This window comes from Saimiri boliviensis, chromosome 5, assembly GCF_048565385.1.
Source record: "Saimiri boliviensis isolate mSaiBol1 chromosome 5, mSaiBol1.pri, whole genome shotgun sequence".
Classification (NCBI taxonomy): Eukaryota; Metazoa; Chordata; class Mammalia; order Primates; family Cebidae; genus Saimiri; species Saimiri boliviensis.
In genome coordinates, this window is record NC_133453.1 from 18,301,304 (window position 1) to 18,318,659 (window position 17,356).

Here is a 17,356-nt window from a genome sequence, read left to right on the forward strand (position 1 = left end):
CACTCCAAAGATTAAGAATGAGATATCTTCCAGATTTTAGAATGTAAATGACAGGCTTTATAAATTTCAAAGAATATATGTGCTCTGAAAAGGCGTTTGACATACAATCCAAATATATAAACTCATGCAATGATGCCACCATGTGGCAAAGAAATCAAATGAGTGTAAGATTTCCACAGATATAAAAAATAAAATATAAAACAAAATCTCAATCTCATGATTTTAATTATTTAAACCGCTGAATCATCTACTAATTATCTTTTTCATAAATATTTCATTTAGAGGATCCTACCCACTCTATAATTTTGTCTGATTTGTGCTGAAAAAGTTTCTAATCCTAACTTTGCCCCTACGGTTGGTTAGCCCAAGACAAGATTTAAAGTAAGTATTCCTTGCCAACATCATTGAACACTGCTGCAGAACAGCTAACCTTATTAAATCCAGGACCTCAGCACCCTGAAGCAATCCTATTATACGTCCCTGGTCTATTAGTTTTCTCACCCTCTGAAATAGGCCTGAAACCTCTTCTCTATTCAGATACCCTCCTCTGACCAGGTGCACTGGCATACACCTGCAATCTCAACACCTTGGGAGGCTGAGACAGGAGACTCACTGGAAGCCAGAAGTTTGAGACCAGCCTGGGCAACAAAGCAAGACCCCATCTCTCTTTTTCTTTTTTTTTTTAAAGTAAGAATTAGCCAGGCGTGCAGTGCACACCTGTTGCCCCAGCTACTTGGGAGGCTGAAGCAAAAGGATTGCCTGACCCTGGGAACTCAAGGCTGCAGAGAACTGTGATCAATCACACCACTGCACTCTAGCCTGGGCAACAGAGACCCTGTCTCAAAACACACGCACACACACAAGCACACAGAGCGCACACACACACACACACAGACACAGAGAGAGAGAGAGAGAAAGAAAGATTTTCCACCTTTCCTTCTTTACTTATAGGTGATAATCCAGTCTCATACTGAAAACCTTTTAAGCACTAGTTTAAGCACTAGGACTTGTTTTACTTTCATTATTTAGCAATATTTCAAAATTATACATGTTCCTGTCTTCTTCAATAAAGTATACCTGGCTTCATTTAACTTTTCTCTCTGCAACTGAAGATTATAAAAAAATTATTGTGAGGGAAGCCACAGAGTGAAAATACTCAAGTGATCTGGATGGTTGTAATAATCAAGATAATGATAATGAGGGTAATTAACCTTTACTAGTGCTTATTACACGCTAAGGACACCACAAGTGTTAACTTAGTAAGTTCTTACCATAACTGTAAAAAAAACTGTTACTATTATTATCCCTATTTTACACATGAGAATAGAGAGACATAGAGTAAATATAACTTGTTAAAAATCATGTAACTAATAAGTGATGGGACTAGAATATGAAGCCAAGCAAACTCATTCCAGAGATAAACCACAAAATCACAATGCTTCTACAGTGCACGTAGAAGGAAGTCAGGGTCTTATTAGGCAGGTTAGTAAGGTGGCCTGATAAACAATTGTGAAAAATCATTTTTTTACTATGTGTGAGTGAATTATAGCTGGGGGCAAGTGTGGAAGTAAGGAGGAAGCCTGTTAAAAAAGAGGGGGCTGTAAGAGACATAAATCAGACACCTCTGATTTTTTGACTTAAACAATCTGGCGTGCAGCAGTGCTTTTAATAAACAGGATGAAAGGAGAGGGACAGTTTGGAAGGAAAAACTAAAAGAAGAGCAATATCATAACCAACCTACAAAACCCAGCCAAGAGACTGATTATAATTTGTTCTATATAGCATGATGCAAATGTCCTAATAAATTAGAAAATAAATACTATACATATATACAAACAGGGTAAAAAATGTGACTGGAGTAAGAAATAACACAAAAGACAGCATTAAGAAAGAGGAAAAGAAAGCTAAGTCAACTTACAAAGATATAAATGAGTGTTTCTATTATCTTTTTGGATCAATTTAGAAGGAATGTCACAGTGAAGTCTTTTCTAAGCTCTCTCTTATTTTTGTAAAATACCTAAGAAAAAATTAAGTGTTTCTGATAGCTCACTGTGGCTTTGTACTCTTTTCTGTTTCTATTTTTAGTCTTTGCAACTTTGTTCTATTTCAGGTATACATATATTTTAAAGTTGTTCTGAAATCATTTCACTGTTCTTTTCAAGAAGACATTAATGCAATACATTTACTGCTGGGAACACTGGAATCAGGTGATGGTGACACAGGTTCCATCTCTTAAATCTGTTATAGTTTTATAAAACCTTATGAAATTTTAAAGGATCCTGAAAAGGCCTGCCAAGCCACGAGTGCCTTTTGTTTTTCTGTCCCCTCAGGAAGAATCTGTTCGCAGTGAAGCTGGAGGCTACTCTATCTTGCACATACTGAGAGCAAGATCATCGCCACTGCCTTTTCTTCTACTCATCCTCCCCTCAGGACTTCAAAATAGACTATTAGGATAAGATGGAAACAAAGCTTCAAAGTTCATTAATTTGAAATAAGACTTGTTCATCTTTCCTTCTACAGTATCAGATACAATATTCTGGGGTTAATCCTCAAAAAAATATTTTAAATATTGCTACGTCATTCATTTTCTTTTCCAGTTGAAGATTATCTTCAAATATGGAAACTATTTAATAAAGACACAATTTATCAAAGTAAGTTTAACTTCCCTCCTGAGCTTGATCAGCTAACAGGCACTAACGGCAGAAAAGCACACAGCTTAAACCACTAGTAGTGAAAGCTCCCCTTTTCAACGTTTCAGGCAGATGCCACTACTGACACACGCAATGGGTGTACGAAGAAACCAAGAAAGGGGAAAACAAAAAAGAGCCTAACATGTTTAACATGCGGCTGAGATACCAACTCTGCAGTCTACAGATCAGCTGCAACACAGAATGAAAAGAAACTAAGGCCTCAGCTAACCAGTGATACTCTACCCTTTCTTCTTGAGTATGGCCAAGAGAAAATATTTGTTTCATTTATTGTATGCAAAACCTAAAAATTATTCTATTTTCCCAATGAACCTAAAGAAAAATATAACATGTTCCCATGTCAGAGTCTAGACACAGCCTTCTGAACGAAGTTTGAAGAACCACAAATGCTAATTTCATAGCAAATGCTACTAGGCAGATCTTCTGACATACAGAAATTCAAAACCTCCTGTACTAACTAGATAAAACTTCACAGTAATGAAGTAGAGACAGAAAAACTTGCTTAAAAAAAAAAAACAATTTGTCTCACCTTCTAACAAATATTTCATGCTTTGTTGAGTAATCAATGAATACAAAGGCACTATGGTCAGGACAGGCAGGAAAGAGCCATGTACACTTACACATGCACTTTCAGGCAACAACTATGATAGCTCTAGGATTTTATTTTGTCCTAATTATACTGATACATGAATTAAGAAATTTCATATTCAACAGGTAAGCATTTTTTCTTTTTACATAATTAAAAACTAGTTTGCTGCTATACCTACTGAATGGCAACTGAAAGACAATACTAGCCACATAAAATGAATAAAATATATGTAGAATACTGGGGGGAAAAGTAAGCTTCCTGAAAAAAAGACTTCTGTATATATGATTAGACTAAAAGAAAATCCAACCTTTGAATTCAAATAGCGTATCAAAGACAAAAATGAATCTATACGCAGAAAGAGAAATGGAAAACTTTTGCACATAAAAACGTTCTGCTTTCAGTATCTTTTCATAACTACCAGATTTCTAAAACACAGACTCAATAGTGTACCATAAAAAGCAGTGCTAAGTATGAGAAAAGCCAACTTCATTATGATAAAGTGCTTTGCAAATTACAATCCATAGGCTAGAGAAGAAAACTTTAACATGCTTAACTCATGATTTTAATTTCTAGAAATATGCTATTAACTTCAGCTAGATCTTAAGTGTAAAAAAAATCATTTTTTTCTAAGTCTGCAAAAGAAATAGGGAATTTGTTTTCAAAGTAAAGTGACCATATAACTATCCAAACTAGGGCACTTTTGAGACCATAAGGGGCCACTATTCACAGCAACAAGTATAAATCAGGACTGTTTCTGATAAAACAAGATATAGAAGTACTCTATTTAAAGGTGAGGAAATTTACAGATTCTGTTGTCAAGTTAAAATATTTTTAGTTTCTAGGAATTACTGACATCAACTTGTTTGGCATCTCCTTTATGTTTGGAAGGAAATGATGTATGAGATTTGTGTAAGTGGCAGAATTAATGGGCCATATAGAAGATGTTAAGCAACAACCCTCTGGCCCTCCAGCAAACAAGGCACTCTGGGTTTTGCATTCCATAGTTGCAGTTATTTGGACTCTCCTTCAAGATCTGACGATTTCTTTGTAACTGACAGAAAAAAAGGCAGTTGGGGATCAAGATAGCTGGAAATGGTTAAAAGATATTAAATCTACTACCTAACCAAATTATCAACCAACCACAGATCACTGTATCCCCTCTAAAAAATACTTTATCTTCACTTTTTAACCTACTAGAATTTCAAGAACTACTTATAAGAAAGTCACATATCCAAATTCATAAACAGCATTCTCATGCCATTTCTACACTAGTGAAGCATTATACCGTGATCTAATTTTCTTCATTGAATTTCCTACTATAATTTTCCTCACTGAATTCTCAAGATAATAGTAACGTAGTAATAAAAGCTAGAGCATTTACATTAAGTGCCACAAACTGTTGTTCTAAGCACATTGCAGATACGCGCACACACACTCAATCCTCACAAGAAGCCTGAAAGCTGTGATTATTGAAGTGATAATCAAAGAGTGGAGGGTCCGAGTTCCAGAGCCAGAAGGCCTGGATTCCAGTCCCAGCTTCACTAGCTATAGCATCCTTGGGGTAAGTTACCTAAACTATCTGTGTCTCAGTGCTATCATCTGTAAAGTGAAGATAATAACTAACTCATAGGGTGACTGGATCTTAAAATGATACACGTAAAGATCTTAGAACAGCTTGGCTCTTGAGTATTAGTAATGATCATTATCTTCATATTACAGATAAAGAAACTGAGGCAAATCTGTTAAACTACTTTTCCGGGATCAGAAAGCTGGTAAGTGGCAAAGCCAAAATTCAGACCTATAGTCTGGGTCTGGAGTCCAGGCTCTTAATCACTGTTACACTGACTCCAAAGACATATTGCCCATTGTTTCAAACCAACAATGGCGGTTTCTCTATTTCTGAAAAGAAATGTTTTAAGAACCATGCAATTGCCACAACCAAAGGACAAAGATATGAAGCACTCACTGCAACCCACACCTAAGTGACATTTAACACTGCAGGTCCCACCCCAAAACCTGGAGCCATTTCCAGCCCCTAGCTGCTCTAGAGACAGACAGGGAGTATGGTTTCATACCCAAAACTGCCCTAGATATTCCAACCAGTGGGTCTCAATGTCCTTCTGAAAACTCAGAATATATCAGTGCTGGTAAGTACAGAAATAGATCAGAGGAGAGTCTAGCCCCCTTCCTACATCGTTTCTCCTTCAACAGCAAATTCTAATGGAAGCAGGCTGTGCTGCTCCTTTACTTCATTTCTGATAGAATACTTTATTCAGAAAGAATTCAAAGGCAATGAAAGATCACCTTACCTTTTTAAAAATTTTTCCATTTGGTTGTAATTCATCTTCCTCATTTAAAACTTCACGAGTTCCCAAGAGTCTTTTGTTCTTAAATTTGTTTTTTGCATATGTAAAAACTTTATCTAGAGTATCACATCCAGGGTATAATACTGAAGCCAAACCATCCAAACTATTAACAGATCTGTATGCAGAATCAGGTTTTGAATTTACTGGCTTTGCTTTAATTTGGTTTGATTTTTCTTGTCTTGACTCAGAGAAAAAATAAAATGGAATGTATGTTAAAATAGTATAAAGTGATATTAGAAAATGTATAAAATATAAAAGAATAGGGTTGATGGTATGTTTCAGCTTCATGGTAGATGGTTTTGAAGACACGTGGTTATTCATCTCAAAAAGCAGAATTAACAGACTTCAGCAAGACTCTAGAAGGAAGAAAAAGAAAGGTGTTAGTCCAAAATCATTTTTAAATAACTTTTTAAAAAGTTACATCAGCAAATGAAGATTTTTTTTTTTCCCTACCAGGCAGCAGCTACTATACTGGTCCCTACAACATCTTGATATTTCAAAGAGACTCATTTGTACGATAGCTATTAACAAAAGAATTACAAATTTCCACATCAGACTGTGAACAGGTGGCCATTCCAACCAAAACCTCAAGTATCCACAAACATTTCCCAGTAGTAAAAAGGGAGCAAGTCAGAAAAGGGGTCGGGGGGAGACCAAAAATTTACCCATTTCCTGTGCTTTAGCATCTCACTGCATTAGGGATGGCAAGTACTTTACAAATGTGACATATTCACCCTCTCTCACAGCTCCAGCAGCCATCTGCCAAACAATCACTGCATTCCTTCCCTGTGAGCTGCATTTGCATTCTAGTCAGCAACAAGCAACTGGAGTTTGCAAACACAAAAAAATTCATTTTCCACAATGGCTCTAGATCGAGGGAATTTGTTTTTTGCCATAAAGGTCATTGGGAAACATTAAAGCTTTCTGTGTGGGAAAATGGCAAAATGAAAACAAATGGTCTTCCTACAACCAGAACATCAGAGTTAAGAATAAACGTATCCTAACCCAGGAAAAAGATGCTATCCAACTAAGTACTCTCCTTAAAAATTTAATTTTGCATATTTGTTTCTGAATTAAAAATAATATAATAGCCAGACATGGTGGCTCATGCCTGTGATCCCAGCACTTTGGGAGGCCAAGGCAGGAGGATGCTTGAGCCCAGGAGCTCAAGACCAGCCTGGGCAACATGGGGAAACCTCATCTCTACAAAAAAGAGAAAAATGAGCAGGGTTTGGTGGTACACACTTATGGTGCACACTTGTAGTCCCAGCTACTCGGAGACTGAGGTGGGAGGATCACCTCAGCCAGGGGGATGAGACTGCAATGAGCTGTGATCATGCCACTGCACTCCAGCTTGGGCAACAAAGCAAGATCCTGTCTCAAAAAGTAAAATAAAATAAAATAACATAAGCCAGGCACAGTGGCACATGAGGCTGAGGCAGGAGGACTATTTGAGCCCTTACCACCCCTGAACAATTCTTTTCAAAATCTCAGCTAGAACCTAGCAAGAAAGCAGAAGATGAAGACCATGTCACAGCTACCTCCCTTAACTGTTACTGGCAGCAAAGGACTTATAGAGGTCTCTCCAAAACAGCCACTCAAGACCCCCCTTATCCCACTGCAGTTTCCCTGGGGACAAAGGATCCTTTGGCAACAGCAAGAAAAAAACTGGCATCCTACTAAAGGCTGTGGGAGACGTTCCTATTAGGAAAACAAAGAAGTAGGCAATAGAGTGAACTGGAACCATCCAAAGACTCCTTGACTTCATCAAAAAAGTTCCTTAAACTTGCAGCCTCAGTTGTTCATTTATGTGAATCAGGCTTTGCTCTTTCCTGGGACCAGGAATTTGGAACCTTCTGTGAGTGTTTCGGGAGTGATGGTAAACTAGTTCTACATTACTGCAAATCTCAAGCATGGGAATGAATCACAGAAAAAAACAACTTGCAACTTAAAATGAATTTTCACAGAGGAAATAGCTCTGAAAAGTTTTGATGCTTGCAGCAAGAGACTTAATGGATATGACCTATTTCAGTATGTGTCTACTATGACCTATGTTTATGCCTAAGAAAACATCCGTTGCATGAATGAACTCACAAAAATGTGATTTTTATGAATATATAAATCATCATAAAAGACTGACATGAGCGTACACCTACCATGCCCATCCATTACTATTATTATTATTGCCGCACATCTGCCTCCAAGGCTGAAATGGAGACTAAGACTATATAAACTTCATTACCAGTTCTCAAAATTACCAGAATTGTTTTAATGGTAAAAGCTTATTAAAGGGCTTTTTTTTTTTAACCTATTCAGGGAACTTCAGTTTATTTGGGATATGGGATGTTTACACTTACACCTATTGTGTTGTTATCTTCTTGTAAAATAGTCACATTGACCTGCTGAATGAATACCTTAAATAGTCCAGTAGAGGGCAGTGCCGCTGGCAAGAAAGGGTTTTACATCTTTGCCACGTAGTAATAGGAGAAAAGACTATTTTTGTTAATTTTTAGCTAGTATCTAGCCAGGAGAGCAAGCATGTTGGGCAAACTGGAAGGCTATTTTAGAGAATATACATAGTTTAATTATTTTATTGGGATACAGATAAAAAAATTATAAATTCTGGACAAATGATTTACATGACTCTTTTCAGTCCCATCATTTAATAATTCTTGAGTTCCAATCATGTAACTATGGTGTTGTCCTGTCACTTATTTATACAGTATCGAAAGCACTCGATAATCGCAGCAACATCTTTGAGTGTTTCACAATGCATTTTCCAACCTGAAAGCACTCAGTAATTGTAAAACAGGCTGGCATGGGGGTCTCACACCTGTAATCCCAGGACTTTGGGAGGACAGGGAAAATCACTTGAGCTCAGGAGTTCAAGGCCGGCCAGGGAAACATGACAAAACTCTGTCTCTACAAAAACTACAAAAATTAACCAGGTATGGTGGCACACACCTGTCGTCACAGCTACTCAAGAGACTGAAGTGGGAGGATAGCTTCAGCCCAGGAGGCGAAAATTACAGTGAGTCGAGATCATGCACTCCAGCCTGGGCAACAAAGCCAGATCTTATCTAAAAAAGAAAGAAAAAAAAAAAAAAAAAAGAAAGAAAGATTAAGATAAACTCAGCCTTCGATTTTATGTGTATTTCATGCCATGACTACAACAGTACCATTTTTACTGATGCTGTTAGGCTGGTAATTTCCTAAAGTTTGATTTAACTTTTTTTCCTTCTGTGTTGTATCTGTAATACCATGTTGATAGAGGCTAGAGGCAAACAAATGCCCAGGCACATAGGGAAGGGTCCTCAGTGAAACTTCACCTTCAAGCCTGAAACAACCTGAAGGCTGAAAGACCAGAATGCTGTTCCAGGATGAAACCTGTGACCCAGAGGGACAAAGTCTGCCCCAGTGTGCCCACCGGGGTGGAGCCACCAGGAATTTGTGCCTTATGAAGGGGAGGAGTCTGGCCTCTTCAGTTCCTGTGTGGTGGTCCTGGTACTCAATTTGTGAGATGGAAACCTGCTTGCAGGACCCCTCTCTTTGCTGAGAGCTTTCCTTTTTGCTTAATAAATTCTGCCCTCCTCAACCTTCAATGTATTCACATGCCTAATTTTTTTTCTGGTCACGAGACAAGAACCTGGACTCAGCTGAATTAAGGAACAAAATCCTGCATATTTTTTAAAAAGTGTTACAATAAATTGAATGGCATGTATAAACAAGATCTAAGGTATGTACTAGAATTCCAAGCATTTATTTTCAAAGGTAATGGTGTGAATGATGCGATTTTATTGAAGGATTTGAACTGTATTTTAATCCCTTAAATGCCAGAGTGCAATTTATGGCTACAGGGATCTGCCATATATTAGCATTAGGGGATGCTAAGTAACAACTAACTTTATAGTGATGAAATCACTGTCTAGTTCTCATTTTCTACCCAACCCAGTGAATTTTTGAGTCCTCTTACACCAGTGTCCTCATGTAATTAATATAGCTAACAGCACTAGAATAATACTGACAAGTTGAATTATGTAACATTATCTAATAAGAAATAACATTATCTTATGTTGAAAGCTGGAAAGTGTATCAAGTTAAATAAGTTAGATATGAAAAAGACTTGCTATCTAATTTTGTCCACTAGTTTACTTAAGTATTATTTATCTAAAGGCATGTATTTAACAAGCAGCAAAAATATGTTAAATTTGGGTATTGTGTTTACCACTGAGGTTTCAGATAACAAAATATTTGCTACCTCAACAATACTTGAGTTTGAATTTGTAGCATCAACTTAATTATTCTTTTTGACCTAAATAACTAGTTCATTAAATCTAAGGTTAGCTTAAAAAGAATCTCAGCTGTATAAAAGCTGGCTTTTATGGAGAAATAAGTAAGTTGATTTTAAAATTCACATGGATATTAAAAGTACCCAGAACAGTCAAACAATCTTGAAAAAAGAATGAACTTGGGTGATTTACATGTCTTAATTTTAAAATTTGCTACAAAGCAACAGTAATTAAGACAGTGTGGTATTGGCAAAAGGACAGACATATAGATCAATGGCACCAATAAGAGTCCAGAAATAAATCCTTATATTATGGACAACTGAATTTCAGCGGGGTAGTGAGAGAATTTAATGGGGAAAGAATGGTCTTTTCAACAAATGGTACTGAAATAATCAACAAGCAAAAGAAAGAAGTTGTAACCCTTCCTTACACCATACAAAAAGTTAACTCAAATGGAACATACAACTGAAGATAAGTATTAAACAACGAGTGTAAATGGTGCTTCAGGAAGTGTACAGTAAAAGACAGAGGCTAGTTCTAGCATTCTCGGCAACATCTTCTTGGACCAAATGGCAATTTTTTTGAGATCTTAAAAGGCTAAGGCCAAGTGAGGATGGGGTAGGGGAGTGGGAGTAGGGATGGAGCTTTAGAAGTGATGGCGCCGCACAGGCTGACCAAGCACCAAAATGAGTACATGTTCAAGAAACAAAAAGCAAACCAGCAGAGCAGGGAGGGAAGGAGACAAAGTTGAAGTGCCCTTTGAAAAGAATTTAGTTTGCATTCTAACATATACAAATACAGGTTTAGGAAATAACTATAAGTAGAAGACAACGTGAAGGCAGCAGAAACTACAGGCAAAGAAATTAGATTAAAAGCTAAAAATATTTCTTTACCCTTCTCAAGCAAGAGGTTAAGGTGGTGTGACACAGGGCCAGCAGCTACCAAAGGTGGCAAAGGTTGCAGCTGTTGCCCCAGTCCTTCCCAATAACTAATTCTGTCTCTGAATACAAAACAGAATTGAGTCATGAATTACAGCTGCAACAATACAAGGAGAGAAAATTATATTGGTGCCTTCCACCAAGGGAAAAATACAAGTGAAATAGGTGGTCAGTGGTTGGATGGTCAGTAGAAAGAAAATAAACGGTTTTGAAACACGGGTTTAAGGTTCCTGTGAGTCATCCAAATATACATATAAACTGTGAAACTTAAGAGAGGCCAGAGCTAGAAGCACACATTTCGGAGCCAAAAGGGAAGAAGGGTAAGAATGTCCAAACCGAACACACAGGAAATCTACAAGATCAAGTTCAAGGACAGAAAACTTTGAAAAGAAACCAATCCACAGGGCCAAGAAAGGGGGGAAGACCACTGAGGAAAGCAGTAAAGGAGAAACTGGAGAAGACAGTGTTGCAAAAGCCAAGGAGGAGAGAGCCCCAGAGCAAGTCTTCAACTGCAGCCCAGTGACACCAGCCACATTCAATTAAGCCTTTAAATTTTTCTAAAATGTTCTAGATAAATTAAGTAAAGTAACAAATTTGGACAACTGCATCTTATTTGCTAGGTGGCTATAAAAAAATCTTGAGAACTAGTCATACTTTATGTTGCTTCACCTTAGAATGAGTATTATTGTCAGAGATGTTCGAACCAGAGCGACTCCATCTTGAGTGAGGGATAGGAAAATGAGGCTGGGCTACATTTCCAGAAAATTAGGCATTCCTAGCTTCCAGGTATTTACAGTTAAGGGAACAAATTAATATTTTAAAAACAGACCCAGATTTGGGAGTATCCAGCTATCCCAGTATGTGGAGAACAAGGGCATTCCTAATTTTGCATTAAAGATAATATCGATTCTTGCAAAATACAGTAATTAAGAAAATTATTCTTTTCTCACAAACCTTGTAGCAGACCGCATCTCTCTGTATATATGGGTGCTATACCTAGGGTGGGCGCATTCCTCCTCCTACTGTCAGGAACGTCCTGCTCTGTCTATGAATAACTGTTCTTTCACCACTTTATGTTCTTAATAAACTTCCTTTTACTGTGCACTACGGACTCGCTCTGAATTCCTTCTTGCGTGAGATCCAAGAACCCTCCCTTGCACTCTAAGTTGGGACCCTTGCCCTATAACATTACCTTTCAACAGTAAACTTGAACAGCTAAATCTGTCAGTCTTTTCTTCCATAGCTTCTAGGTTTCCAACCTAGTGTTTAAAGGCCTCAGCTATCCAAAGGTTAAACTACTGGTCTCCTGTATTTTTTCTAGTGTTTGACTAATTTTTATATCTAAATCTTTAAGTCAACAAAGTTTATTTTTTTATATTGCATAAAGGTGAAAGCTAAATTCTTCCTCTCAGATGAACTGCCTAAACCATTTTTAAATAAGCCACTCTTATCCCAAATAAACAAAATGTCCTCTTCATTAATAATTTCTCATTCACACTTGGATGTGTTTCTAAACACCATTCTGCTCCTGCCATGTATATGCCTATTGCTTTGCTAATAGCATTTTATACCAAATATAAATTTACAGCCATGTTTCTTAAATGTGGCCCATGGGTCAATCATACCAGAATTACCTTAGAGATTATTTAAAATAGATTCCTCAGATATGCCTCCCTATCTTCCTTACTGCTCCAATACCTAAAAATTGAAAACTCTTATAGCAGATTCATTTTTAAACTGCAACCATGTAGGGTTTTTGTACCCTAATGCTTAAGAACTACTGCTTTAAATATCTGGTTAAGACCTTCACTATCCATATTTTTCAAAATTCTCTTGTCGATTCTTATATTTATTCTCCTACATAAATCCTGAGGATTTATCAGTTCTGTATGGTGAAACACAACTTTAAAAGAACCAAAAGGAAAACAAGTGTTATGGAAAAAATGCTGACAAAATATACAAAGAGCTCCTGTAAATTAAAATCAAGTCAAGCAACACAAGGAAAATGGGCAGAGAGTATGAATAGGGAAGCCAAAAAAGAGGAAATAAAAGAGGAAGCCTGGGAATTAAACACTAGATTTGACAATGTGAAGGTTTCCATTGACCTCAAACTTGAAAAGAGCTTAAATATTAGGAACCTAAGCTCAACTGAAGAGGGTTCAAGAAAGGATGGAAAGAGAGTAAGCAGCAGGGGTTCTAAAGAACAGAGTAATGATCACAGGCCAGGACAAAAGAGATTCTTTTGTTTTAAATATAAATAAGTAGAGCTTGTCTGCAGACCGATGGCTATGATCCAGGAGAGGAAAGAAAAGTATTATGCAGAAGACAGCCACACCCTGGAGGAGGAGAGAGGGTGGAAGAACAGGGACACAGATGTATGGGTGGACAGAAGTAGTAATAGAAGCTTGTAGAAGATTTTCTTCTGGGTGCTTCTATTTTCCCAGAGTAGTAAGAAGCAAAATCATTGGATGGAAGGGAGGCAGAAAGGAAGGTATCAGAAAATTAAGGAGAAAGAAAGTATAAAATAGTCATCTAGAAGAGTGGGAGAATGAATGGTCATGGAAGAGGAGTAGCAAAGGCAGATTGGAGTATGAAATAGTAAGACCACAGAATTAGAAGGACAATGAAATCACTAAGAATCATGACAGAGTAGTGTCAGGGTCACAGGAAGACATATTCAACTATTTAAGGATTTGGGGATGGGTAATTAACTGTAACTATTAGTGTATAGTCCAGATAAAACAGAGGACACACACAGATTTGGAGGACTTGGCAATATTGTTTCAGTGGCAAAAAACAAAAACAGAAAATGATCTAAAGATTTGTTAATCAAAGAATATCTGAAAAACATATATACCAGTTGAACAGACTATTATGCAGCCATTAAAAACAAGCTATATGTGCATGCATTGACCTAGAAAAACTTCTATGATACCTTGCCAACTGAGAAGAATGTATTGTATACAAGGGTATGCCTGACTTTATGCATGACTATAGGAAAAGATACAGGCAAGTCAAGGTTTTTAAGAAATTATCCCTAAATATTCAAAGGCAGGTCAAAGTCCATTCATTTTTCACTATGAAGAATTTAACAACTCCCAACTTCACTAAACTCTCAAAATGCTAATTAAAATAACAAGACAAATTAAGTTTAACAGCATTAAAAGAAAATGACTTACTACTACTTATACAATGAAATATGAGCAAACAAAATCTTGAAATATAAAACTGTGTGATAAACAGCTAGGTTCAAACACTTGAAATGTGTTTTTAAAATGTTCCATGTAATGTCAGTTGCATTATGTCGAAGAGTTATTTACATCTTATATTTTAATTAGCAGTTGTTTTAAATCATAATGATCAAGTATAAGGAAGATCTCTTCCCTCTATTATTTGAGAGGAAGAACACAGGTGACTTGGAAAGAGTAGAGGAAGAGGAGGCCAGACAGAATTTTGTGTCACCCAAATCTCGTGTTATGAACCAACTGGATGTAAAGTAATGGGCTTAACAACCACCTAGGAAATCACTTTCAAATGATACACTTCCAAAGGGTATGAAGTGGATGTTAAAATAAAATTTTATCTTAAAAACTGCTACTAAGGAATATTATTAATGTCATAGACAAATACTCTGTATCAACTCCCCATTTTTTCAAAATAAAAATTGTCACAAATGCTCATGTGAAAGCCTCCTGCCAGGAGTAGTAGCTCACGTCTGTAGTCCCAGATACAAAAAAGGCTGAGGTGAGAGGATCTCCTGGGCCCAGAGGTTGAGGCTGTGGTGTGCTGTGATCACACCAAAGCACTCCAGCCTGAGCGATAGAGCAAGACCCTGTGAAAAGACAAAGACAGAAAGAAGCCCTGTGAGAAAGAACCGTGTGAGAAGAAAAGGGGATGGAGAGGGGTTGGGAGGGGAGAGAAGAAAAGGGAAGGAAAAGGAGGGGGAAATGGAGGAGGGGAGGAGAGAAAAGAATAGAAAAGAGAAGAGAGAAGAAAAAGAGAAAAGAAGAAAAGAGAGAAGGAAGAAAAGCTTCCATCAGAGATGATGTGTTTCCGTAAGAGAAAAACAGGGAAAAAGTAGGTTGCCACAGGGATCACTTTCAGATTAATGTATCAAATGGTTCTACCTGCTTAGATCTGCGGTTTCAAGCATCTCTTAGGTGCAGGAGAGATACAACATGGTACCTCAACTCAAAATTGGCAGATCTGTGAAATTAACCTCCACAAAGCCAGTGGACTGAACAAAGAAAATGGGAGTCACCCTCAGAACCTAAGACATGTACAATGTCTACAGGAGGGAAGAAGTCAGCAATGCTATTATATTCCCTCTGTACTAATACAGTAAGCAGACATTATGCACCCCTCCACGTCTACCACCATCATGAAAAGGGACCTAAAAGCTCAACTTGCAGAGCAGGGAAGGAGCCCCAACACTTAGAAATGTTCCCACGAAGTCAAAGGTAGCAGAGGATGAGAACAGGAAAAAAGAGGACAGAAGAGGAGAAAGTACTGCAGCATGGGGCACCTTGATATGCCACAATTTACTTCTCGGTTAATCCTGTCCACCACTCAATCTGATTTCCTCCTCTGTGTTTTTCTTTCAGCCTACACACCCAAACAGGCACCAATACTATACAACTGTTCATATCTGCAAATAACAATAATAATATGGCTTAGCATTTTATCTCTAATGAAGTATAAATGAGTGGCTTGCACAGTGCTGGACATCAAGGAAACCGTATTTGCTAGCAAGAAATGTGCTGAAATATTTCACCAAGATTGCAATAAAAGGGAAACAATTCTGAGTGCAGGCAAACAATCACAGTGAAGGGAACTTTTTATTTAATCTCATTTAATTCTCACAATACCCAATTCAAACAGACTGTGCCCAAAGGCACTTAACAGCTAGCAGGTAACGTGGGATTTTAACCTACATGTCTCTCCAAGGCATGTCCAAACTTTTTAATGCCCCCACACTCTCTTAATAAACTCTACGGTTAATACCTTATTGTTGGTGGAGGGGGGAAAGTGTCCTTTAATACACTACTTTTGAGATTCTCCTTTCCATAAAAGTGACAGTCATATGCATTCTACAGAGACTGAAAAAGTCCCAGAGGAATGACGCAAACCATGTGTTATGAAATAGGGAACCAGGGTCAAGAAGGGCAGAAAGAACTATTTCCTACCCAAAATTAGTCTCTCAGAGTTGTAATGGAAAGTGCAACCAGTGACTATTATTTACTATCACGAAAGAGTTTCTTTAGAGGGGCACCCTGGTTCTCACGAACATGTTCACTTCTCAGGCATTCAAGGCTAAAAGCATAATAAAAATACATAGCTAGTTCAAGAGATTGGTTTTAAAACATTCACTTACTATATATCCTGCTGCCTCCCTCCCCCCAAAAAAGTAGACCTGAAATTGTTTTAAATTCTTACAAATATTGACACACAGACTAACTCATTATGTAATACAGTGGTTCTTACTGTATTTAGTAAAAACAAAGAATTCCTTTCCAAATCCCCAAAAACTAACACAATCTTTCAACAATCTCAAAGATTTCAACTATGACCACATAGTTTCAACGTTATGACGTCGCAGTGACTACAGGCTGAAATCAAGATCATCAGTCCATACAAGTACTTCTTTAATACAAAAATAAAATTGTCAAAAATATTCCGGACAGGAAATCAATTAAAAACATTATTAGAAGATTCAGTCATATTACTATCTGGATTGGATAAACCTCCAATTTAACAACTAGAAAGTTTTATGAGGAAATAATGTAATTTGGTATTTTCTTTTTAAGAAAGCTATTAAACCTGTATTTATTTTAACCTCAGAAAATAAAATTTTGGCATAAAAGATATATATTGAAAAGGAGGAGTGGAGGAACATTTACTATAGCAAGTCTTTCCCATGAATATATTTAAATTAAAAAGCAGTTTAACAAAGCCAACGTTTTAAGTTTCAGTTATCCACTGTAGTTTTAAAACTATTTCGGTCCTATTATTATGATAATGGAAATAAGAGTAATGCTATTGAGTACTCCCCTTGAACTGTAAATACAGTCCTCTCAATTTCCCCAAAACTGATCAAGACCCATTATTCCTTTAAAAAACCACTTTTATTCCCGCTTATAGATAACAATTAATCGAAAACAGAAATCAGACAAAGGAATATACATCTTTTTCAGTTTGACACACAACAGGGATATTAACAACATACACACACATGCATACATGCATAAACACATACAGTAGACCAGATTAAGCTCTACTATAATTACTATGAGACCTTGAGTAGGTCACCAAATCTTAATTTGCTCACCATTAATATTGATGCAGTTCAACTCGAGACTATATTCTACTGATGCCTAGGGTTCACAAAATTGATTCAGGAGTACTGACAGCCCTCAAACTATGAAGATTTAAATGACCTGAGCAACTTTTCTTTTCTGTCTTCTAT

At 37.1% G+C, this 17,356-nt stretch overlaps 1 protein-coding gene across 6 annotated transcripts in view; it reads right to left on the reverse strand.

Annotated features, from left to right (window-relative positions):
* ACSL3 (acyl-CoA synthetase long chain family member 3) overlaps positions 1-17,356 on the reverse strand; it is a 77,026-nt gene that overhangs the window by 27,359 nt on the left and 32,311 nt on the right. For 3 of the 6 annotated variants that reach the window (XM_074398963.1, XM_074398961.1, XM_074398962.1), the window contains 2 exons: positions 8,628-8,743; positions 5,607-6,019 (listed from right to left, as the gene is read on the reverse strand). In XM_074398963.1, coding sequence (XP_074255064.1) covers positions 5,607-5,984 — 378 coding nt within the window. In that variant the 5' untranslated portion in view covers positions 5,985-6,019; positions 8,628-8,743. The remainder of the gene's footprint in view (positions 1-5,606; positions 6,020-8,627; positions 8,744-17,356) is intronic. The other 3 variants (XM_039469818.2, XM_039469817.2, XM_074398964.1) reach the window with 1 other exon arrangement.